General features: G+C 42.0%; 2 protein-coding genes across 11 annotated transcripts in view; one reads left to right on the forward strand and one right to left on the reverse strand.

Annotated features, from left to right (window-relative positions):
• The window catches only part of LOC140825209 (uncharacterized), a 40,513-nt gene extending 20,761 nt beyond the window's left edge, over positions 1 to 19,752 (reverse strand). For 2 of the 7 annotated variants that reach the window (XR_012116593.1, XR_012116589.1), the window contains exons 1-2: positions 19,615 to 19,752; positions 18,302 to 18,606 (exon numbers count right to left, since the gene is read on the reverse strand). Coding sequence is in view for 1 of the 7 variants with exons in the window: in XM_073186848.1 (XP_073042949.1) it covers positions 18,166 to 18,229 (64 nt within the window). In the remaining 6 variants the exon portion in view is untranslated. Of the gene's footprint in view, positions 1 to 40; positions 513 to 18,165; positions 18,607 to 19,614 lie in introns of those variants that run through there. The other 5 variants (XR_012116596.1, XR_012116594.1, XR_012116592.1 and 2 more) reach the window with 4 other exon arrangements.
• A 2,440-nt stretch (positions 19,753 to 22,192) lies between these two features.
• On the forward strand, positions 22,193 to 25,369 carry LOC140825240 (amino acid transporter AVT6C-like). Of its 4 annotated transcripts, none has more exons than XM_073186909.1 (6): positions 22,193 to 22,566; positions 23,183 to 23,647; positions 23,734 to 23,886; positions 23,995 to 24,198; positions 24,316 to 24,781; positions 24,945 to 25,369. In XM_073186909.1, exons 2-6 carry the CDS (start codon positions 23,263 to 23,265, stop codon positions 25,066 to 25,068), a joined length of 1,332 nt encoding a protein of 443 aa, XP_073043010.1. In that variant the 5' UTR covers positions 22,193 to 22,566; positions 23,183 to 23,262; the 3' UTR covers positions 25,069 to 25,369. The 4 variants fall into 4 exon arrangements, with proteins under 4 accessions (XP_073043010.1, XP_073043002.1, XP_073043001.1 ...); XM_073186901.1 differs by having other exon boundaries at positions 22,193 to 22,562; XM_073186900.1 differs by having other exon boundaries at positions 22,193 to 22,546; positions 23,162 to 23,647.
• Positions 25,370 to 25,612: the final 243 nt, after the last annotated feature.

The following is a 25,612-nucleotide window of genomic DNA, read 5'->3' on the forward strand; positions in this document are numbered from 1 at the left end:
TGAAGATCGTTCATTTGAAGATAGTAGCTCGGTGAATAACCTCTTTCTATGGTTTACTAAAACCATCTGCGTCAACCAACTGTTTCCATTGAGGTCTCTTCTTACGCAGCATCGGAATTGATGGTGAAGGGTTTGCTCACTGCGGCGAAAGAAACTCCAAATAGGGTTTCAGATGAGCCGGTGAGAATTTGGACGACTTTCTTGAAGGAGGTGGTGTCGGCTTGGACGAAGGTGGTAGGGTACGGGTTGTTTGGTTCAGATCTAGTGATTGGTTGCGGCGGGCGGGGGGGAGTGCGGCGATGTGTAGTGGTGGAGGAATCCATTGCTGCTGTTTGAGCTGTGGCTGTTTGGAGAAGGAAGAAGAGAAGTCGGCTGTCGGGTTTTACATTTCCGGGTCGGGCTGTGCGAGGGTTTCTGGTCTCACAAGGGTGAAGGGGGAAATTGCCGGTGCGTAGGAAATAAATATAGAGAGAGTCGTTCTCTCTTTTCATACTCTTTGTTTGACTCTCTCTCTCTCTTTTTGTTCTCATAATAAATAAAAATTAAATCTTTATCGATACATATAATTTACTTTCAAAAAGCCATTAAGATCAAAACACACAGTTAAAACGTGATTAATTTCTAATATGGGATTAACTACCAACTTTACTTGAATTCAACATATATGGGATTAAAACGTGTTCTCACAAGCTTAGTTAAAAAACGATAATTTTAGTAATTTTTCCACTTGACCCTGACATAGAACCAATACATTGTTGATGTGAAATTAATGTGTATAATGACATCAACACTCCCATTAAAGAATGATTAAAATTTTCAAAGATTAAAAACTTGCATAATTAGAAATAAAATTTAATAACATAAAACATCAAAATCGCAAGTGACAAAATTAAATGAACAAAAGCTGTTTTCGCAATAGAAAGACATATTTTTGCCAAATTGAACTTCTCCGGTGCTTTTATTGACTTGATCCCAATAAACGAAAAGTCGATAATTCTATCGAAATAGAATACGGAATAAAAAAATTCACTCAACCAAATTTTCAAACCATATTTAAATAATTATACGAGAATAAGTTATGTTCTTATAATGCATATTTGAATTTATGAATATATTGATTTCTTTCAAATATATCATTGTATGATTTTTTTTGTAAATATATAATAATTTCTTTAATTCTAAACAATATTTTAAAACAATAAGTTCAAAAATCTTAATACAAGATTTATTTCCCTATCAAACCGCATACTGCAATTTATAATTAGGACATTAATGAAGTGATGATAATTTATAGATTGACTATTTTTTGTCATTATTAACTTTAAAAGAGTTATCTAATTGCGTGCATCTATTGTTTGACATCTATGAACATATCAAGATGTTCGTATAAACATTTTATTGGAATACAAAAACTCTTGTGAGACAGTCTCACAGATCAATTTTGTGGGTCGAATATCTTATTTGAGTCATCCATGAAAAAGTATTACTTTTTATGTTAAGAGTATTACTTTTTATTATGAATATCGGTAGGATTGACACGTCTCACAAGAGACTTACTCTTTATGGAAAACAATAAATTTTTCTGATATGTTTGCACAAACGTCTTGGGACACCCATAAATTCTAACTTCGAACGCCGAATTTATCAAAATTATAAATTTAAATCGTTTTGGTATTTCTTGTTTGTGAGATACGAAAGAGATTCTCAATGATGGGTGTAAGTCTAGAAAATTATTTATTTTTGTGAACATTAGTTTGGCATAATTAAAAATTGATTAAAGTTATAAAGATTGGTACGAATTAATTAAGGAAAATAGGCTCAATAGAGAGCCCATAATATTCAAGTCTGTGACCCATCATGGAAGTCAATAAATAGGAACTATCTCTCCATTTTAGAAAAACATTCACATTATATCATTTTATGCTCCAAAAGTCTCTAGCTTTTGTGAGTACGTATCTTGAGGTGTTTGCTAACTCGAGTGCTGGAGGATTTTTCACCGGGTATCTACCGACACCTCTAACCTCACTTCGTGACATAGGTTGCGACCCCGGTATTTACTAGGGTGGACGCGAAAGTAGCGGATATTCTCTCATAATAGCGTGTTCACCGGATTGATTGATCACCCGAATTTCGTGCAGCATCAGTTTGGCGCCGTTTGTGGGAACCCTGCCACCTGATCACTGAGAATGCAAACATGCTCGCATACGACTCATGATGCCCAAGAGGGGCATGGACGCCCTCCTCCAACTCGCCCGCTACATGAGGAGCTCCTGATCACGTCCGAGGTTCTGAAGGCATTGATGGAGGATGCAGCATCTCGGGCTGCAACCGAAGTCATGGCGCAATTCCTCGCGACTCGGCAGCAGGACAACGAGAGCAGGGGAGCGCACGGCGGAGGAGCCCATTCACATCATTCAGAGAGAATCTGTAGTGACCCGTTCCAGAATCACCTACTAATCAGAACTTAAGCATGCAAAATTTAACATTTAAACTGAATCAGGTAAACAGCGGAAAAACAGTAATACAACCCAATCGAATCTGTAAGTACAAAAATACTTAAACAACCAGATCGAACTAAATTCAAGAACAAATACCGACAACTACAAGTCAACCTCTGCCAGCTCCCTGCCCACTCCCTCCTGGACCGTCCAACCTGAGACCTGCCCCATCGAATAGGGTGTCCAAAACAGAGATAAACCGAGGACGTGAGCATAAAACGCTCAGCACCGAAAGCATGAGTATACAAGACTATGACATGCATGTATGCAAAATGTACTGGATACCAGGATCTGAGTATAACGAAATACTGCTCAGGTAAATGACGTCAAGGTATGTAGCACTCTGCGCCGTCGCACCAGGAGGTGGCTCCCATACCAAAATAAACATGTGGATATACCGGTGACCTGACCACCGTCGGTCAACGGGGTCCAACCATCCACAACAAACGAGGGCTGAGCACCCTCTCAACAGGCTATCTCAAAGATAATCAGGCTCAACATGATTATGCAAATGCCGCATAATAAACCATGCATCATATGACAGATAATAATGCAACATATAAACATGCAACACATAGTAAAGCATACTCAATCATGCTATCTCGGATAGTACTTTCGTACCTCAAATCAGTAGATCCTAGCAATCAGCCCTAGAATCAAGCCTGCGTCCGAAGTCAGCCCACTGATGCCGCTAGCTCCCAACTAGAGCACAGCTCCGCTACAAGACTAGTAGCTCCCCGCTAGTGCCTAAACCTCGGGAAAAGACTAGAAACCCATCAGAAACGACTAAAACGCTCTGGAACACTCGGAATTGACGAGTAAAAAGTGAAACCTCGCGCCTCTATTTATAGACAACGATCGGAAGATCCGATCCACTTCGGAAGATCCGATCCGGCACACTTCGGACGATCCGAACTCTGATCGGACGATCCGAACCTTGCATGTCTTCCACGTGTCCAGACACCTGTCTTCGGACGATCCGAACCCTGATCGGACGATCCGAACCTTGCATGTCTTCCACGTGTCCAGCCACCTGTCTTCGGACGATCCGAACCCTGATCGGACGATCCGAACCCTCTTCAGACGATCCGAACCCGGTTCGGTCCTTCCGATCCCAACGAAATATAATTAATCCAATAATTAACTCAAATTAGGCATCGGGATACTACATTCTCCCCCCCTAAAAAGGATTTCGTCCGCGAAATCGAGTCTGAAGAATGACAATTCTGAACAACAATATATTCAACTTAAGAATGAATTACAACTGAAAGCACAACTGAAATTACAATCATAACTGAAAATACTACAACTAGAACAACTCTGGATGCTCTGACCGCATGCGACTCTCTAGTTCCCAAGTAGCTTCTTCAGTACCTCGGCGCTGCCACTGCACTAAGACAAGAGGAATAGTCTTATTCCGCAGTACCTTATCCTTCCGGTCTAAGATCGAAACCGGTCTTTCCACAAAAGACAAATCCGGATTCAGCTGAACTTCTGTCGGATGCAAAACATGAGACTCATCCGCTACGTATCGTCTCAACAAGGACACATGAAACACATTGTGAACACTAGACAGATACGGTGGCAAAGCTAATCTGTAGGCCAAATCTCCCACACATTCTAAGATCTCAAAAGGACCAATGAATCTCGGAGATAGCTTACCCTTGAGTCCAAATCTCAGAATCCTCCGAAAAGGTGATACCTTGAGAAACACTTTCTCGCCTGCATCAAAATGAAGAGGTCTGCGCTTGGTGTTCGCATAACTCGCTTGTCGATCCTGAGCAGTCTTAATCCGCTGTTTGATCACAAGAACTTTGTCCATGGCCTGCTGAATCAATTCTGGACCCTCGACCTGTCGTTCTCCGACTTCCTCCCAGAACAGAGGAGTACGACAACGTCGACCATACAATGCTTCAAACGGAGACATACCAATACTCCTATGAAAACTGTTGTTGTATGCAAACTCTATCAGTGGCAGATGATCCTGCCAAGCTGGCCCGAAATCCATCACACAAGATCTCAACATATCCTCAAGAGTACGAATAGTCCTCTCTGACTGACCGTCAGTCTCTGGGTGATATGCAGTACTCAAACTCAAGGTAGTGCCCAAAGCTTGCTGAAAGCTGCCCCAAAATCTAGATGTAAATCGAGGATCTCTGTCACTAACGATACTCACGGACACACCATGAAACCGTACAATCTCCTGAATGTACAACCGTGCCATCCGATCGAAAGTGAAATCTCTGTTATACGGAAGAAAATGGGCAGACTTAGTAAGTCGATCCACTACCACCCAGATAGCATCTCTATTCCCCACAGACATAGGCAAGTGAGTCACGAAGTCCATCGTGATATGCTCCCACTTCCACTCCGAAATAGGAAGATTCTGTAACAAACCTCCGGGTCGTCGATACTCAGCCTTCACCTGCTGACAGACTAGGCACTTGGAGACATACTGATAAACATTACGTTTCATACCCTTCCACCAAAATCGAGTCCTCAAATCCTTATACATCTTGTTGCTCGCCGGATGAACACTCAACTTGCTACGATGAGCCTGGGACAAAATCTCCTCCCTCAAAGTGTCATCTTCCGGTACAACAACACGACCAGATAAGCACAAAAGACCCTCGGACTGATAGTGGAATCCAGAAGTATTAGCTCTATCAGCCAACCGAGCTAATTTCTGAACCTTAGAATCAGACATCTGAGCATCTCTAATCCGAGAATACAAAACTGGCTCGGACAAAATAGTAGCTATACGGATACTCTCTGTTCCCTTCCGATGCTTACAATTGAATCCCATCGAACAGAAATCCTGAATAATCCCAGATACAGCACAAGTCTGAAGAGCAGATAACCTCACCTTGCGACTAAGAGCATCGGCCGTGAGATTCGCAGATCCTGGATGATACTTGATCTCACAATCGTAATCTTTGAGTAGATCCATCCAACGACGCTGACGCATGTTCAACTCAGCCTGAGTGAACAGATACTTCAAACTCTTATGATCGGTGAAAATCTCAAATCGCTCACCATACAGATAATGGCGCCAGATTTTCAAAGCAAAAACGATCGCTGCTAATTCCAGATCATGAACAGGATAGTTTTCCTCATGAGGCTTCAACTGTCTCGATGCATAAGCAATCACATGCTCATTCTGCATCAGAACACACCCTAGTCCCTGCAAGGAGGCATCGGTGTAAACACTGAAACCACCAGATCCAGACGGTAAAGCCAAAACAGGCGCAGATGTCAAACGTCTGCGAAGTTCCAAGAAACTCTCTTCGCACTCTGATGTCCACTCAAATGAAACATCTTTCCGAGTGAGCTGAGTGAGTGGCTTAGCAATCTGAGAGAAGTTGACAATGAAACGGCGATAATACCCAGCCAATCCCAGAAAACTGCGGATCTCGGCTACTGTCGTCGGACGCGACCAGTTCAATACCGCTTCCACCTTGCTTGGGTCAACTGAAACTCCCTCGCTAGAAATGACATGACCAAGGAATACAACCCTGTCAATCCAAAACTCACATTTACTCAACTTCGCATAAAGCTGATTCTCGCGAAGGGTCTGTAAAATAATCCTTAAGTGTTGTACGTGTTCTTGCTGATCATGCGAATAGATTAAGATATCATCTATAAACACCACAACAAACTTATCCAAGAAATCCCGAAATACCCGATTCATCAGGTCCATAAAAACTGCTGGTGCATTCGTCACCCCAAAAGGCATAACCAGAAACTCATAATGCCCATACCGGGTCCTGAATGCAGTCTTCGATATATCTCCCTGATGAACTCGAAGCTGATGATAACCAGACCTTAAATCAATCTTGGAATACACAGAGGTACCTTGCAGTTGATCAAATAAATCATCAATCCGTGGCAACGGATACTTATTCTTTATCGTCGCACGATTCAACTGCCGATAATCTATGCAGAGCCGCATAGAACCATCCTTATTTTTGACAAAAAGAACTGGTGCTCCCCACGGGGACACACTGGGTCGAATATACCCCTTGTCAAGAAGATCCTGCAACTGCTGTTTCAATTCTTGCATCTCCGATGGAGCTAAACGATAAGGAGCTCTAGAGATTGGTGTCGTGCCTGGTACTAAATCAATGCCGAAATCCACATCCCGAACGGGAGGAAAACCAGGAATCTCCTCGGGAAAAACATCCGGAAAATCGCAAACCACTGGAATGTCACTGATACCGACACTATCTGCGGACGAATCAATAGCATAGATAAGGTAGCCTTCCCCGCCCTGACTCTAAAGCACGACAGGCTTTCAGAGCAGAAACCACAGGCATCGGGGGTCGCGCTCCCTCTCCATAGAAAAACCAACTGTCGCCCTCAACTGGACGAAACTGCACAAACTTCTGATAACAGTCCACAGTAGCTCTAAACACAGTCAGCACATCTATTCCCAGAATGCAATCAAAATCCTCCATCGCAAGAATCATCAAATTAGCAGTTAAAACATTACCCTCAAACTCTAGAGGACAACCCAAAACTAGACGTTTAGCTAGCACCGAATGACCCATCGGCGTGGAAACAGATACCACAACGTCCAAAGAAGTGAAAGGTAACTTATGACGCTTAGCAAATCTCGCAGATATGAATGAATGAGATGCACCAGTAGTCAATGAGAACGTAAGCAGGTAATCCACATAATAAAAACACACCTGCGATAACTCTCTCGTTCTCCTCAGCCGCCTGATCCTGGTTAAGAGCAAAGACCTGCCCTTGAGTACGCGGTCGGAGGTTAGAACCCTGAGTAGACTGTCCCTGCTGTGGCCTCTGATGAACTGAAGCCTGAGAACCAGATCCTGATCCTCCGCCCGTCTGTGGACAATCTCTCTTCATGTGGCCCATCTCACCGCACTTGTAACAAGCACCCGCAACCTTGCGACAACGCTCCGTCGGATGATCCTTCCCGCAATGCTGACACGGGCCCTTCTTCTTCCCAAAATGGTGAATTCCTCCAGATCCAGAGGAAGAAGAAGTAGATCCAGCCTTCTTGAATGCTTGGGCGCGGGGACCCAAAGAACTAGTAGGACGAGCAGACTGCATGGCTCGACCTCTTAGCAAACTGCCCTCAGTCTGGCGACAACGATTCACAAGGCCCTCATACGATGTCGGATCATCGCAGACAACAACCCGATCATAAATCTCCTGATTGAGGCCCTGAAGAAAATGGTTATACTTGGCACTAGCATTGTCACTGACATGTGGAACATACGGAAGCAACTCAAAGAACTTCTGCTGATACTCATCAACAGACAAACTTCCCTGTTTCAGATTGATCAACTCAATCGCCTTGGTCTGCAGAAGAGCTAGGCGGAAAGTAAAGCAGCATGAAAGCGGCTCGGAAATCGGCCCAAAGAACTCGACCCTGTCGCTGAACTATCGGTGCAGAGGTAGACCTCCACCACTTACGCGCACCACCCTCCAGCAAGAAATCAAGGGTATCAATCTGCTGCTCCGCCGAGCACTGAAAAGTCTTGAAGCAGCTCTCCATCCTCTCGAGCCAGTTCTCCGCAACATCCGGAGTCTCACCGCCCGAAAGAGGTTTCGGCCCCATCTGCAAGAACCGATGCATACTAAAACTCCGAGGCTCGTCACGACAGGTGTTGACGACGTTCTCGATGCTCTCGGCGACGCTCCCGATCGTCGCGGTCTCCCCAGCGTCCAATGCTGCCATGACTACTGGCATCGTCGTCAAAACCAGACATCGCTAGCTACAAAAGTTACTAGAGATTAAACCCAAAAGAACAGTTCCTAATCCCAAAATCTTAATGCATGCTCTGATACCATAAATGTAGTGACCCGTTCCAGAATCACCTACTAATCAGAACTTAAGCATGCAAAATTTAACATTTAAACTGAATCAGGTAAACAGCGGAAAAACAGTAATACAACCCAATCGAATCTGTAAGTACAAAAATACTTAAACAACCAGATCGAACTAAATTCAAGAACAAATACCGACAACTACAAGTCAACCTCTGCCAGCTCCCTGCCCACTCCCTCCTGGACCAGTCCAACCTGAGACCTGCCCCATCGAATAGGGTGTCCAAAACAGAGATAAACCGAGGACGTGAGCATAAAACGCTCAGCACCGAAAGCATGAGTATACAAGACTATGACATGCATGTATGCAAAATGTACTGGATACCAGGATCTGAGTATAACGAAATACTGCTCAGGTAAATGACGTCAAGGTATGTAGCACTCTGCGCCGTCGCACCAGGAGGTGGCTCCCATACCAAAATAAACCTGTGGATATACCGGTGACCTGACCACCGTCGGCCAACGGGGTCCAACCATCCACAACAAACGAGGGCTGAGCACCCTCTCAACAGGCTATCTCAAAGATAATCAGGCTCAACATGATTATGCAAATGCCGCATAATAAACCATGCATCATATGACAGATAATAATGCAACATATAAACATGCAACACATAGTAAAGCATACTCAATCCTGCTATCTCGGATAGTACTTTCGTACCTCAAATCAGTAGATCCTAGCAATCAGCCCTAGAATCAAGCCTGCGTCCGAAGTCAGCCCACTGATGCCGCTAGCTCCCAACTAGAGCACAGCTCCGCTACAAGACTAGTAGCTCCCCGCTAGTGCCTAAACCTCGGGAAAAGACTAGAAACCCATCAGAAACGACTAAAACGCTCTGGAACACTCGGAATTGGCGAGTAAAAAGTGAAACCTCGCGCCTCTATTTATAGACAACGATCGGAAGATCCGATCCACTTCGGAAGATCCGATCCGGCACACTTCGGACGATCCGAACTCTGATCGGACGATCCGAACCTTGCATGTCTTCCACGTGTCCAGACACCTGTCTTCGGACGATCCGAACCCTGATCGGACGATCCGAACCTTGCATGTCTTCCACGTGTCCAGCCACCTGTCTTCGGACGATCCGAACCCTGATCGGACGATCCGAACCCTCTTCAGACGATCCGAACCCGGTTCGGTCCTTCCGATCCCAACGAAATATAATTAATCCAATAATTAACTCAAATTAGGCATCGGGATACTACAGAATCATGCGAGAAAGAGGGGTAGTCGGGACCAACGACGTGCCGCCGAAAAACCTAAAGAAGAGGACTACACTTCAAGAAGACGAGGCTCATAGCCATGCACCTCCTTCCTGTCAAAAACTCCACGCCAAGAAAGGAGAAGTGGCTTCATTGGCAATTTTACCTACACAGCGTAGCCCTTTCACCATAGCTGTACTAGCGAAAATGCTGCCGGTTGGATTAAAGATAGAAAACCTATCTGAGTATAAAGGAGAAGGGGATCCACAAGATCACCTCGACAAATTTTATGCAAAGGCGGACCTTTATGATATCAGCGACGCTGCTTACTGTAAAATCTTTCGAACTACCCGATCAGGACAAGCCCTCACTTGGTTCAACAAGCTACCCCGGGGACAGTAGGCAGTCTGGAGGAACTCACCAGACGTTTTCTTTAACAATTCTCCATTAATAGGAAGTATCTCAAAACAGCATCTTATTTGTTCACCATAGTCCAGAGAGAGGGAAAGAGCTTGAGAGAGTTCGACAGTTCGTACAACGATTCACTCAGGCCTTTCATGAGGTCCCGCATGTCAATCACGATTTACTGGCAGGAATCATGCAGCAGAACCTCCGTCATCGGAGATTTAAAGAGTCAATAACGGGAAAACCCCCGAATACTTTGGAAGAATTACTTGAAAGAGTAGAAAAGTACATTCGCATCGAAGAAGCTATAGAACCTCGTTATCTTATTAAAAGGAATAGAGAGGATGAGAAACTCGGAATCAAGAAAGAAGAAAGGCGGGTAACTCAACTCAAAGTGTATGTATCCACAAGTTAATCTACCAATCCACAAGTATATATCCACAAATCCACAAGTATAACCCAAAAATATATCCACGAGTATATCCACAAAACCGAAAGTGTAAATCCACAAGCATATCCTAAAATGCACAATGACAAACCAAAGATTTATCCCAACGCACACGATCCATTTAAGCACCTACATACAAATAGACGAATTCACTCCATTCACTTCTGACTTCATCATATTGAGATTAGTTGTAATATTGGTTCTTGATTGATCCTACAAACTGAAATGTAAAATGTACAAGATAACTACTCTAATCATGTCCAGTGGAAAATTTTAAAATTTTGCAAGTACTATTGTGATAAAATCAAACTTAAAACATAAACACAATGAACAAGGAAAATGGAAATCCAAAGGAAAAATTACTTTTCAAGTTCCAACGATAGATTATGTCATAAGAACCAATCATAAAGGTTGGTAACTGGTATGAACTATGAATATCTCTCATACCCTAACTCCTAAGCCTCCAACACAAGTGATCTGAATTCCCAAAACTTTGTTGGCGCCATGTTAGTTATAAAAAAAATACAAAAATCTAGTCCAAGATATCCTTCCACCACGCATGAAAGTAACAGGAAACTTAAAGAACATCTAAATTCTTGGCAATATCTTTCCACACTGAAACTGTAGTATCCCGATGCCTAATTTGAGTTAATTATTGGATTAATTATATTTCGGTGGGATCGGAAGGACCGAACAGAGTTCGGATCGTCCGAAGCGGGTTCGGATCGTCCGAAGAGGGTTCGAATCGTCCGAAGACAGGTGGCTGGACACGTGGAAGACATGCAGAGTTCGGATCGTCCGATTAGGGTTCGGATCGTCCGAAGACAGGTGTCTGGACACGTGGAAGACATGCAAGGTTCGGATCGTCCGATCAGAGTTCGGATCGTCCGAAGTGTGCCGGATCGGATCTTCCGAAGTGGATCGGATCTTCCGATCGTTGTTTATAAATAGAGGCGCGAGGCTTCATTTGTTACTCGCCAATTCGAGTGTTCCAGAGCGTTTTAGTCGTTTCTGATGGGTTTCTAGTCTTTTTCCCGAGGATTAGGCACTAGCGGGGAGCTACTAGTCTTGTAGCGGAGCTGTGCTCTAGTTGGGAGCTAGCGGCATCAGTGGGCTGACTACGGACGCAGGCTTGATTCTAGGGCTGATTGCTAGGATCTACTGATTTGAGGTACGAAAGTACTATCCGAGATAGCAGGATTGAGTATGCTTTACTATGTGTTGCATGTTTATATGTTGCATTATTATCTGTCATATGATGCATGGTTTATTATGCGGCATTTGCATAATCATGTTGAGCCTGATTATCTTTGAGATAGCCTGTTGAGAGGGTGCTCAGCCCTCGTTTGTTGTGGATGGTTGGACCCCGTTGGCCGACGGTGGTCAGGTCACCGGTATATCCACAGGTTTATTTTGGTATGGGAGCCACCTCCTGGTGCGACGGCGCAGAGTGCTACATACCTTGACGTCATTTACCTGAGCAGTATTTCGATATACCCAGATCCTGGTATCCAGTACATTTTGCATACATGCATGTCATAGTCTTGTATACTCATGCTTTCAGGTGCTGAGCGTTTTATGCTCACGTCCTCGGTTTATCTCTGTTTTGGACACCCTATTCGATGGGGCAGGTCTCAGGTTGGACGGCCCAGGAGGGAGTGGACAGGGAGCTGGCAGAGGTTGACCTGTAGTTGTTGGTATTTGTTCTTGGTATTTAGTTCGATCTGGTTGTTTAAGTATTTTGTACTTACAGATTCGATTGGGTTGTATTACTGTTTTTCCGTTGTTTACCTGATTCAGTTTTAAATGTTAATTTTGCATGCTTAAGTTCTGATTAGTAGGTGATTCTGGAACGGGTCACTACATTTATGGTATCAGAGCATGCATTAAGATTTTGGGATTAGGAACTGTTCTTTTGGGTTTAATCTCTGGTAACTTTTGTAGCTAAGAGATGTCTGGTTTTGACGACGATGCTAGTAGTCATGGCAGCGTTGGACGCTGGGGAGACCGCGACGATCGGGAGCGTCGTCGAGAGCATCGAGAACGTCGTCAACACCGTCGTGATGAGCCTCGGAGTTTTAGTATGCATCGGTTCTTGCAGATGGGGCCGAAACCTCTTTCAGGCGGTGAGACCCCGGATGTTGCGGAGAACTGGCTCGAGAGGATGGAGAGCTGCTTCAAGACTTTTCAGTGCTCGGCGGAGCAGCAGATTGATACCCTTGATTTCTTGCTGGAGGGTGGTGCGCGCAAGTGGTGGAGGTCTACCTCTGCACCGATAGTTCAGCGACAGGGTCGAGTTCTTTGGGCCGATTTCCAAGCCGCTTTCATGCTGCTTTACTTTCCGCCAGCTCTTCTGCAGACCAAGGCGATTGAGTTGATCAATCTGAAGCAGGGAAGTTTGTCTGTTGATGAGTATCAGCAGAAGTTCTTTGAGTTGCTTCCGTATGTTCCGCATGTCAGTGACAATGCTAGTGCCAAGTATAACCATTTTCTTCAGGGCCTCAATCAGGAGATTTATGATCGGGTTGTTGTCTGCGATGATCCGACATCGTATGAGGGTCTTGTGAATCGTTGTCGCCAGGCTGAGGGCAGTTTGCTGAGAGGTCGAGCCATGCAGTCTGCTCGTCCTACTAGTTTCTTGGGTCCCCGCGCCCAAGCATTCAAGAAAGCTGGATCTACTTCTTCTTCCTCTGGATCTGGAGGAGTTCACCATTTTGGGAAGAAGAGGGGCCCGTGTCAGCACTGCGGGAAGGATCATCCGACGGAGCGTTGTCGCAAGGTTGCGGGTGCTTGTTACAAGTGCGGTGAGATGGGCCACATGAAGAGAGATTGTCCACAGACGGGCGGAGGATCAGGATCTGGTTCTCAGGCTTCAGTTCATCAGAGGCCACAGCAGGGACAGTCTACTCAGGGTTCTAACCTCCGACCGCGTACTCAAGGGCAGGTCTTTGCTCTTAACCAGGATCAGGCGGCTGAGGAGAACGAGAGAGTTATCGCAGGTGTGTTTTTATTATGTGGATTACCTGCTTACGTTCTCATTGACACTGGTGCATCTCATTCATTCATATCTGCGAGATTTGCTAAGCGTCATAAGTTACCTTTCACTTCTTTGGGCGTTGTGGTATCTGTTTCCACGCCGATGGGTCATTCGGTGCTAGCTAAACGTCTAGTTTTGGGTTGTCCTCTAGAGTTTGAGGGTAATGTTTTAACTGCTAATTTGATGATTCTTGCGATGGAGGATTTTGATTGCATTCTGGGAATAGATGTGCTGACTGTGTTTAGAGCTACTGTGGACTGTTATCAGAAGTTTGTGCAGTTTCGTCCAGTTGAGGGCGACAGTTGGTTTTTCTATGGAGAGGGAGCGCGACCCCCGATGCCTGTGGTTTCTGCTCTGAAAGCCTGTCGTGCTTTAGAGTCGGGCGGGGAAGGCTACCTTATCTATGCTATTGATTCGTCCGCAGATAGTGTCGGTATCAGTGACATTCCAGTGGTTTGCGATTTTCCGGATGTTTTTCCCGAGGAGATTCCTGGTTTTCCTCCCGTTCGGGATGTGGATTTCGGCATTGATTTAGTGCCAGGCACGACACCAATCTCTAGAGCTCCTTATCGTTTAGCTCCATCGGAGATGCAAGAATTGAAACAGCAGTTGCAGGATCTTCTTGACAAGGGGTATATTCGACCCAGTGTGTCCCCGTGGGGAGCACCAGTTCTTTTTGTCAAAAAGAAGGATGGTTCTATGCGGCTCTGCATAGATTATCGGCAGTTGAATCGTGCTACGATAAAGAATAAGTATCCGTTGCCACGGATTGATGATTTATTTGATCAACTGCAAGGTACCTCTGTGTATTCCAAAATTGATTTAAGGTCTGGTTATCATCAGCTTCGAGTTCATCAGGGAGATATATCGAAGACTGCATTCAGGACCCGGTATGGGCATTATGAGTTTCTGGTTATGCCTTTTGGGGTGACGAATGCACCAGCAGTTTTTATGGATCTGATGAATCGGGTTTTTCGGGAATTCTTGGATAAGTTTGTTGTGGTGTTTATAGATGATATCTTAATCTATTCGCATGATCAGCAAGAACACGCACAACACTTAATGATTATTTTACAGACGCTTCGCGAGAATCAGCTTTATGCGAAGTTGAGTAAATGTGAGTTTTGGATTGACAGGGTTGTATTCCTTGGTCATGTCATTTCTAGCAAGGGAGTTTCAGTTGACCCAAGTAAGGTGGAAGCGGTATTGAACTGGTCGCGTCCGACGACAGTAGCCGAGATCCGCAGTTTTCTGGGATTGGCTGGGTATTATCGCCGTTTCATTGTCAACTTCTCTCAGATTGCTAAGCCACTCACTCAGCTCACTCGGAAAGATGTTTCATTTGAATGGACATCAGAGTGCGAAGAGAGTTTCTTGGAACTTCGCAGACGTTTGACATCTGCGCCTGTTTTGGCTTTACCGTCTGGATCTGGTGGTTTCAGTGTTTACACCGATGCCTCTTTACAGGGACTAGGGTGTGTTCTGATGCAGAATGAGCATGTGATTGCTTATGCGTCGAGACAGTTAAAGCCTCATGAGGAAAACTATCCTGTTCATGATCTGGAATTAGCAGCGATCGTTTTTGCTTTGAAAATCTGGCGCCATTATCTGTATGGTGAGCGATTTGAGATCTTCACTGATCATAAGAGTTTGAAGTATCTGTTCACTCAGGCTGAGTTGAACATGCGTCAGCGTCGTTGGATGGATCTACTCAAGGATTACGATTGTGAGATCAAGTATCATCCAGGATCTGCGAATCTCACGGCCGATGCTCTTAGTCGCAAGGTGAGATTATCTGCTCTTCAGACTTGTGCTGTATCTGGGATTATTCAGGATTTCTGTTCGATGGGATTCAATTGTAAGCATCGGAAGGGAACAGAGAGTATCCGTATAGCTACTATTTTGTCCGAGCCAGTTTTGTATTCTCGGATTAGAGATGCTCAGATGTCTGATTCTAAGATTCAGAAATTAGCTCGGTTAGCTGATGGAGATAATACTTCTGGTTTCCACTATCAGTCCGAGGGTCTTTTGTGCTTATCTGGTCGTGTTGTTGTACCGGAAGATGACACTTTGAGGGAGGAGATTTTGTCCCAGGCTCATCGTAGCAAGTTGAGTGTTCATCCAGGGAGCAACAAGATGTATAAGATTTGAGGACTCGATTTTGGTGGAAAGGTATGAAACGTAATGTTTATCAGTATGTCTCCAAGTGCCTTGTCTGTCAGCAGGTGAAGGCTGAGTATCGACGACCTGGAGGTTTGTTGCACAATCTTCCTATTCCGGAGTGGAAGTGGGAGCATATCACGATGGACTTCGTGACTCACTTGCCTATGTCTGTGGGGAATAGAGATGCTATCTGGGTGGTAGTGGATCGACTTACTAAGTCTGCCCATTTTCTTCCGTATAACAGAGATTTCACTTTCGATCGGATGGCACGGTTGTACATTCAGGAGATTGTACGGTTTCATGGTGTGCCCGTGAGTATCGTTAGTGACAGAGATCCTCGATTTACATCTAGATTTTGGGGCAGCTTTCAGCAAGCTTTGGGCACTACCTTGAGTTTGAGTACTGCATATCACCCAGAGACTGACGGTCAGTCAGAGAGGACTATTCGTACTCTTGAGGATATGTTGAGATCTTGTGTGATGGATTTCGGGCCAGCTTGGCAGGATCATCTGCCACTGATAGAGTTTGCATACAACAACAGTTTTCATAGGAGTATTGGTATGTCTCCGTTTGAAGCATTGTATGGTCGACGTTGTCGTACTCCTCTATTCTGGGAGGAAATCGGAGAACGACAGGTCGAGGGTCCAGAATTGATTCAGCAGGCCATGGACAAAGTTCTTGTGATCAAACAGCGGATTAAGACTGCTCAAGATCGACAAGCGAGTTATGCGAACTCCAAGCGCAGACCTCTTCATTTTGATGCAGGCGAGAAAGTGTTTCTCAAGGTATCACCTTTTCGGAGGATTCTGAGATTTGGACTCAAGGGTAAGCTATCTCCGAGATTCATTGGTCCTTTTGAGATCTTAGAATGTGTGGGAGATTTGGCCTACAGATTAGCTTTGCCACCGTATCTGTCTAGTGTTCACAATGTGTTTCATGTGTCCTTGTTGAGACGATACGTAGCGGATGAGTCTCATGTTTTGCATCCGACAGAAGTTCAGCTGAATCCGGATTTGTCTTTTGTGGAAAGACCGGTTTCGATCTTAGACCGGAAGGATAAGGTACTGCGGAATAAGACTATTCCTCTTGTCTTAGTGCAGTGGCAGCGCCGAGGTACTGAAGAAGCTACTTGGGAACTAGAGAGTCGCATGCGGTCAGAGCATCCAGAGTTGTTCTAGTTGTAGTATTTTCAGTAATGATTGTAATTTCAGTTGTACTTTCAGTTGTAATTCATTCTTAAGTTGAATGTATTGTTGTTCAGAATTGTCATTCTTCAGACTCGATTTCGCGGACGAAATCCTTTTTAGGGGGGGAGAATGTAGTATCCCGATGCCTAATTTGAGTTAATTATTGGATTAATTATATTTCGGTGGGATCGGAAGGACCGAACAGAGTTCGGATCGTCCGAAGCGGGTTCGGATCGTCCGAAGAGGGTTCGAATCGTCCGAAGACAGGTGGCTGGACACGTGGAAGACATGCAGAGTTCGGATCGTCCGATCAGGGTTCGGATCGTCCGAAGACAGGTGTCTGGACACATGGAAGACATGCAAGGTTCGGATCGTCCGATCAGAGTTCGGATCGTCCGAAGTGTGCCGGATCGGATCTTCCGAAGTGGATCGGATCTTCCGATCGTTGTCTATAAATAGAGGCGCGAGGCTTCATTTGTTACTCGCCAATTCCGAGTGTTCCAGAGCGTTTTAGTCGTTTCTGATGGGTTTCTAGTCTTTTTCCCGAGGATTAGGCACTAGCGGGGAGCTACTAGTCTTGTAGCGGAGCTGTGCTCTAGTTGGGAGCTAGCGGCATCAGTGGGCTGACTACGGACGCAGGCTTGATTCTAGGGCTGATTGCTAGGATCTACTGATTTGAGGTACGAAAGTACTATCCGAGATAGCAGGATTGAGTATGCTTTACTATGTGTTGCATGTTTATATGTTGCATTATTATCTGTCATATGATGCATGGTTTATTATGCGGCATTTGCATAATCATGTTGAGCCTGATTATCTTTGAGATAGCCTGTTGAGAGGGTGCTCAGCCCTCGTTTGTTGTGGATGGTTGGACCCCGTTGGCCGACGGTGGTCAGGTCACCGGTATATCCACAGGTTTATTTTGGTATGGGAGCCACCTCCTGGTGCGACGGCGCAGAGTGCTACATACCTTGACGTCATTTACCTGAGCAGTATTTCGATATACCCAGATCCTGGTATCCAGTACATTTTGCATACATGCATGTCATAGTCTTGTATACTCATGCTTTCGGTGCTGAGCGTTTTATGCTCACGTCCTCGGTTTATCTCTGTTTTGGACACCCTATTCGATGGGGCAGGTCTCAGGTTGGACGGCCCAGGAGGGAGTGGACAGGGAGCTGGCAGAGGTTGACCTGTAGTTGTTGGTATTTGTTCTTGGTATTTAGTTCGATCTGGTTGTTTAAGTATTTTGTACTTACAGATTCGATTGGGTTGTATTACTGTTTTTCCGTTGTTTACCTGATTCAGTTTTAAATGTTAATTTTGCATGCTTAAGTTCTGATTAGTAGGTGATTCTGGAACGGGTCACTACAGAAACTATTTGAGAACTGAGATTCTTCAGCGCAGCTATGAGCAAGGAACACATTATCCACACAGGTGAAATCAAAGAGATAGTCAAAACTTATTATAATAAACCGAAAAGAGAAAAGCCCATTACTTGTTCACAAATAAAAGGTGCAGATATTTAATAACGAGATTAAACTCAAGCACGTGCCGCCATTCTTTTCCAGATAACTGCACAAGAAGTATATGTGAGATGTATCAATACTGTGCTCAAGTTATAAGCACACCAAATAGGAAAATAGGAAAGAATGTACATTTACAAACAAGGGCGGTAATGTCGTAAAGGGGCACAAGCAATGTAATGCATAACAGTTTAGGACTCTGCTCCTTTATTATGCTTGATGCTATTTCAGAAATGTATTCCTCCCAATGCATTGGTGGTATCACTTGAAAGGGTACCTTACAAAAAAATGCACACACAAAGCTAATTAAAAGAGTTCTCCACATAGACAATAATATTCCACTAATAGAAAACGACGAATTGCTAGAAAACATACTTTAAATAAGAAATTTGTAACTCATAATTCAAACAATTACTAACACTTTACACTCCATCACAAAGGAAAACAATTTGAAAATTTAAACAGTCAATTATTACACTAACATAATTGAAAACTCGATGAATTTCATAACTTCAAGATAAAATATCAGAAGATGAATGCCAAGTATGCCAAGAAATGGACCCTTCAATCTTCTTACTCATTGAGGAAAATAATCAAACACCTACAATGCACTAAGTGAGCTGTACGAGTCTGAAAGCAATGTACAGTATCCCAACAAAACCAACAAGATACCAAACAGAAATTTACGAGTCAACGTTGGCTGAGATTAAGGTAAACAACAATCAGAATGATTTCCAATCAAATTACCGTTGCGCAAAACCTTGGACAATCAATCATAGACCCAAATCCAAACGCGGGTTCCCCCGAAACACAAGTAACCTCGATTTGATTTCAAGCTTTATCCCCGAAATCCCGGCAAATTTATCTGAAGTTTGGATTTTTTTTTTAATCGGTGTTGATTTCTACTATTCAGCTCACCGATCTTGCGCTAAATGTCGATTATATAAACCATAAGGTAGGGGCAATATATTTTGTTCGTTCAATACCTTATTTAGACAACTATATAATTCCTAAATTCACATCAGAGAGGCAAGCAGCAAAAAAATTAATTGGAAGGAACCGCAGCAGTTAAAAAATAAACAAAAAATCAATTGGAAGGAACCGTAAGTTCCACCATTTTTTAAACTCTCTTCTGTTTTTGGTAAATCATAAGTTACACAAAATTAAAAAAAAATGAAATCTTGAAACACCCAAAATCGACGCCCTTCAAAACATATACCGCAAGCAGCAACAATCATCGAGAAACCAGGCATAAATCCGAAGCACCCACCCAAAAATGACAAACCTGAAGGCAGCTGTTGAAGCGAAAGCTGAGGTCGAGGCTGAAAGTGAAGGAAATAATTGGAAGGAAACGGAGCAGCGGGAGGAGAACCGTAGATTAGGGTTATGAGTGGATTTTGGACTGTATTTTAATTCAGTAAATAAAATTAACATTTCAGTCTCCTTTTCAAATAAAATTATATATTTAAATTTTTTACTTAAATTGCGGTTGATTGGCTATTTCAGATTTTAAGTGCTACAATTTAAAAATCGACGGAGATTAAAAGTTAACTATTGGTTCATCTTTTACAAAATAATTAAGAAAAATTAAAAGTTAAGTACGATTCATTTTTTAATTCACTAAATATAAATTTGAATTTTTTTAAATTTTTACTTCATCAAAACTACTCTGTCAAAGTAAAATGTTGCAAAAAATTAGAAGCGAAGCCCGTGTTTTTTAAATTTTGAAGTTACAAATAATGTTTTACTTCGTCGATGTTATTATCGAAGTTGATTGATATATACTACTTCATAATTAATAATCGCCGAAATAATCAGTAGCGAAGTAAAAACTAAAAATTATACTAGTGCAAGAACCATCGCACAAGCGTCATTCATCAAATAGCAGCTATTTACTTATGTGAACACCAATAGAAAACAAGGAAGTGTGTGGAACAAGCCACCATTTTTGCAGAACTTGAGCGATTTGCAGGTCACAAATCACTTATGATTCCGATCGGTTTGCAGAAGAGAAAGGCGCCATGAAGAGGATGGTATCGCTGGAGCTTTTAGACATTTTTCTCCACCAAGGTCGTACCAATGCGTAATGGTCGAAGAGTTCCAGGGTGGCTCACAAAATTACGAGAGTAAACCGAATAGAAGGGAGAAGAGAGACGATTGTTTCATGGAGCATACATTAAAAAAATAAAAGAAAAGCAGGTGAATATATGTATATAATATAGAAATCAAGAATAGTGACTCATAAAGAAAGAAATCAAAGCAAAAAGGGATACCTGACATGGCGACGGGGAGTCTGAAGAGAAATGATGTGTGTGAGACCCTTATATAGGGAGATATGGTTTAATTTGACCTAGTGGCATGATTAAAACGAAGGATAAAACGAATTTGATGTTAATTTATTATATTTTATTTGGGACGTGGGGGAAAACTTTTTCTTCGGTTAAATTAATACTCTCGATCACCTTCTGTATAGTGTAGGTGTTCGAAAGTGAGGGATTTATGATGGGTTTTAGTCTAGAAAATTATTTAATTTTGTGAATATTAGTTTGGCATAATTAAAATTTGATTAAAGGTATAAAGATTGGTATGAGCCATTAATTAAGGAAAATGGGCTCAACAGAGAGCCCATTATATTCAAGCCCATGACCCATCATGGAAGTCTATAAATATGAACTATCTCTCCATTTTAGAAAAAAAACATTCACATTATCTCATTTTATGCTTCAATAGTCTCTAGCTTTTGTGAGTACGTATCTTGAGGTGTTTGCTAACTAGAGTGCTGGAGGATTTTTCCCCAGGTATCTACCGACACCTCTAAACTCATTTCGTGACATAGGTGGCGACCCCGATATTTTTTAAGGTGGACTGCAAAAGTAGCGGATATTCTCAGCGTGTTCACCGGATTGATTGATCACACGAATTTCGTGCAGCATCAGATTCCCAACACATAACTCTAATTCTATGTTATAAAAACTAACAGGACCCAAAAAACAGTAATATTTTTTCACGTAATTATTCAGATTTTGGTCCTTTTCCCGCTAGTTTTTCACAATAAAACCACACACAAAACATCAAAATATATGTATTTTGACATATATTAAATTTTTGGAATTTTGGGTTTAAATTTTTTATAATTAAATACTTTTTTCCTAAAAAACTTTGTCCAGATAAATTCAAATTTTCTCATGGTCATTAAAATATATATGACTCCCTGTTGATTTAATTTAATTGGAGGGAGTCTTGACTATTTAAATTTGGTCAATGAGATTGATTAAAGGACAATATAATCTCTATACATATTTGTTAGTATAAAATAAAAAAATAATATCATATTTTAACTTAATTGAGATTCAAACCATGTGTTTTTCACAATACAACACGTTACCACTACACTATACCACATTTAACTAAATATTTATATACATATTGTATAAAGGTCGAGTTTTCACAGTTTTGGATCGAGTTTGAGCCAAGTTTTCACATTGGGTCTAGCATGGATCAAAATTTTCATAATGAGTTGACTTTTCATATTCGAGTAAACCTTTTCACATTTGGGTCGAGTTTGGGTTAAGTTTTTCATATTTGAATCGAGATGTTCATATTTGGGTCAAATTTTTAAAATTTGAGTCGACTTTTCACATTTGAGTCAATATTTCCATATTCGAGTCGAATTTTACACATTTCGATAGAGTTTAATGAAATTTTGAAGTTGAATTCCGGATGAAGTTTTATGTGTTTGATGTGCAATTTTTATTTCAATTAATTTAACTTTTTTATTTTTCAGACAAAATAAGAAAATTAAGATGATTTTTTTTTTCTATTTAAAAACTAAATGACTTCAATGACTCATTTCCCCACTTTTCTCTGTCCCCACACCGCCAGCCGTTTACGGACTTTAAGGAGAAATGACGCCATCAAACAATCAACACACACAAAAATTGGTAGGATTAGTCCAATTATCGAACACGAAAAAATGGAAGATGCCATAGCTTTTGTGCAGTTTGACTTGGTGGAAAAATAATTCGGGAGCAACAATTTGGCATCCCTTTTAGCTGATAAACATCGTCGGCACGCCTAAAAGGTAAGGTAAAATCTTTCGGGCCTAGGTGATTTCAATATTAATACTTCTGCTGAAGAAAAGTTGTGGGTACCGTGCTGTAATTTGAGAGAGCAAATAGGCGCAAGAGACTTTCTTGGAGGCATTAATCGTATTTCAGGTGAAATTTCATGTGGGTTTGTTCTTATTCTCAATTTTATATTAATTAAAAAAATCAGAAAAACAAAGAAACTTCTCACAGAAATCTTGATGTGGAAAATCCAATGGGAGGTTTCGTATGTAGCAAAGGCAGAATGATGGAAAATTATGTGATAACTTTATTGCAAAACTTGTGTTATAAATCGAAAACTATAAAATATTTTCCAGTAGCTGCTACGATCTTGCTGAGATTGCCTGTTTGTGTTCGTGTTATGTTTTAGCACCTATTTTCTTTACTAGTAAGCTTCATTGAATCAAGAAGTAACAATAGTGATGTCATCAACTATAGCTGTGAAGCTTGTTAGAGAAGAAGTATTTGGAAATCCCTGATCGGGAACTAACCTCATTTGGATTGAGTTTTTGAGATTAAGAATTTTCAAATATATTTTAGTTTTTTTGCCTGTTGATGTGGATGATATTTAAGCTTTCGCTTTGAAAATTGTTATTTTTTCAACTCCAAGCTTCAAATTCTTACGCAAGTCAATTTTTTTTTAATCAAACAGAAACTTTGATGATAAGAAAACACAACCAAATGTGACCATGTAAATTTCAGGATATTGTGGTGTATTTTTGGCAGGTGTTTGTGAGCGCCATCCAGAAAACAACACATACCTGAAGATTGCCACCACCAGTTGTGGTTTGTGGCACTTTAGATTGAGTGAGTATATATAGCTGAGGATGATTGTAGAAAAGGAAGAATGTGGAGTTGAAACCCCATTGGTCCAGCAACCCCGGCCGAATGATGTTATAAGATCTTCTGAGGGTGGATCCATTTATGGGGCAATATTTAACATTGCTACAGGCATGGTGGGATCCGGGATCATGTCGATTCCGGCTTCATTTAAAGTCTTGGGCGTGTTTCCTAGCTTTGTTGTTGTCTTGATTATTGCCTATTTTGTGGAAGTTACGGTGGAGTTTATGTTGAAGTATACGAGTTCGGGTGAGTCGAATACGTATGGGGAGATGATGGCTGAGTCTTTTGGGAAGTGCGGATCGGTGGCACTCCAAATTTGTGTCATGATCACCAATCTTGGAGCTTTGATAATTTATCTGATTATAATTGGTGAGTTGTTTTTACCGATGTGCCACTATTTAACATCATGAATTTGTTGTCTGTTTTAAGACCGATTAGTTTGAATGATTTTACAGGAGATGTCCTCTCAGGGAATAAATCTGAAGGAACAGTACACTTGGGCGTTCTGCAAGAATGGTTTGGCATCCACTGGTGGAATTCGCGTGCATGCTCACTCATTGTTGTTGTTCTCTTCGTCTTGCTTCCTTTGCTTCTTATCCGTCGCATAGGTTACTGATGGTGATTTATCGATAATATTAATAGGAAACAGTTTTGTTTAGAATAATTAAATAGCTATATGTGTAATAATAGAATGAGACAGTTTTTGTTACCTGCAGATTCTTTGAGGCATATCTCGGCTTTATCTGTGCTACTAGCTGCATTTTTCGTCGCCTTATGTTCAGTGATGGCAATACATGCCATGGTTGTTGGGAAAACACAAAGTCCACGACTGTTTCCTGACTTTTCGAATGGTGTATCTGTGTTTGACCTCTTCACCACTATTCCAGTCATTGTGACGGCCTTTGGATGTCATGTAAATGGTAAGAATATTGTTATATTAATGTAGATACATTCGACCAGGCAAAATGAATCCTGAAAGTTGTGTTGCATTCATGGATAAAGCATAGCTCATAATCTAGAACTGCTTGTGCATGCAGTTCATCCTGTTAGAGCTGAACTTGGCAGACCATCTGATATGACTTTTGCAGTCCGAATCGCACTTGTAATATGTACTGCAATCTATTTCGCTGTCGGTTTCTTTGGCTACTTGCTTTTTGGGGACTCGATAATGGCTGATATGCTAGTCAACTTCGAAAAAACTCCAGATTCATTTATCGGTACAGTTCTCAATGACACCATCAGATTGAGCTATGCAATTCACCTCATGCTGGTGTTTCCCGTGATGAACTACTCTCTAAGGGTCAATGTTGACGAACTATTCTTCCCTAAAAGAAGCGCGTTAGCCGAAGCAAACATTCGGTTTTTATCTATTACGTGTTCTCTAGTTGCTTTCATATACATGGCAGCAATAGCCATTCCAAACATATGGTACTTCTTTCAGTTCATGGGGACAACGACTGTAATGTTCCTCATGTTCATATTCCCAAGCTCAATCATTCTTAGGTACATATATGTTAGCTAAGTTTATGATATCATTTTCGTCTTAACCGCTGTCTCAACTCTCAAAGAGCTTTTTGAGAAAATTCAAGTTTGTCCAGATCATATCGACTGACTTTTCTTGATAAATTATTATTTGTGATCTGTTATTTTGGACTTTTTTCTGCAGAGACATTCTTCGAATCTCAACTACACGAGATAAGGTGTTGGCTGTGCTAGTGGTCTTTCTGGCTGTGGGGACGAGTGTGATTGCCATCTACTCAAACCTGTGTAGTTATTTTGTCAAGAAATGAAGAGCGGAGACATTCATCATCGTGGAAATAACATCGCGAACCGACCGTTACTACCTCTCCTCGACCAGTTCATGGTCGACTCCTAAAAACACTGCTCATCTCCCCTACGAATGATTCGAAAGCCTGCTTCTCAGTTGGCAACTATGGACCTTAGCTGAGACTCTTGCAACTTTTCGTTATCATACACTCGGGCATTAGCTGGGAATTTGTAAAATGGATCTATTGAATACCATCATTATTCTAAATAATTTGTGTCTGATCATTACATTCTGGAAAAGAAAAACAATATATCTGGCGTGTAGGATTTTATTTTATTTGATTGCCATGCAAGCCTTGAAATTCCCATGCAAGTATTCATTGGCACTTAAATTGCTTATTGTAAAAGCATTATACGTGGCAAAGAATATTCAAAATCTCTTGCTTGTGGGATTCTAATTAGTTATCCAAAAATTAATCATTGTTGAATTATGTATATGCATAAAAAAAAAGCTTTGGACAATTAAGATAATAATGACACGTGATTAATAAAGGTCAACAATAATCA

Source organism: Primulina eburnea, chromosome 1, assembly GCF_022965805.1.
Source record: "Primulina eburnea isolate SZY01 chromosome 1, ASM2296580v1, whole genome shotgun sequence".
In the NCBI taxonomy this organism is placed as follows: domain Eukaryota; kingdom Viridiplantae; phylum Streptophyta; class Magnoliopsida; order Lamiales; family Gesneriaceae; genus Primulina; species Primulina eburnea.

Coding starts and splice junctions, on each gene's coding strand:
- LOC140825240 (XM_073186909.1), top strand. CDS start 23,263: ATGATTGTAGAAAAGGAAGAATGTGGAGTTGAAACCCCATTGGTCCAG. Junction 23,648..23,733: donor AATTTATCTGATTATAATTG/GTGAGTTGTTTT, acceptor ATGATTTTACAG/GAGATGTCCTCTCAGGGAAT. Junction 24,199..24,315: donor CTTTGGATGTCATGTAAATG/GTAAGAATATTG, acceptor TTGTGCATGCAG/TTCATCCTGTTAGAGCTGAA.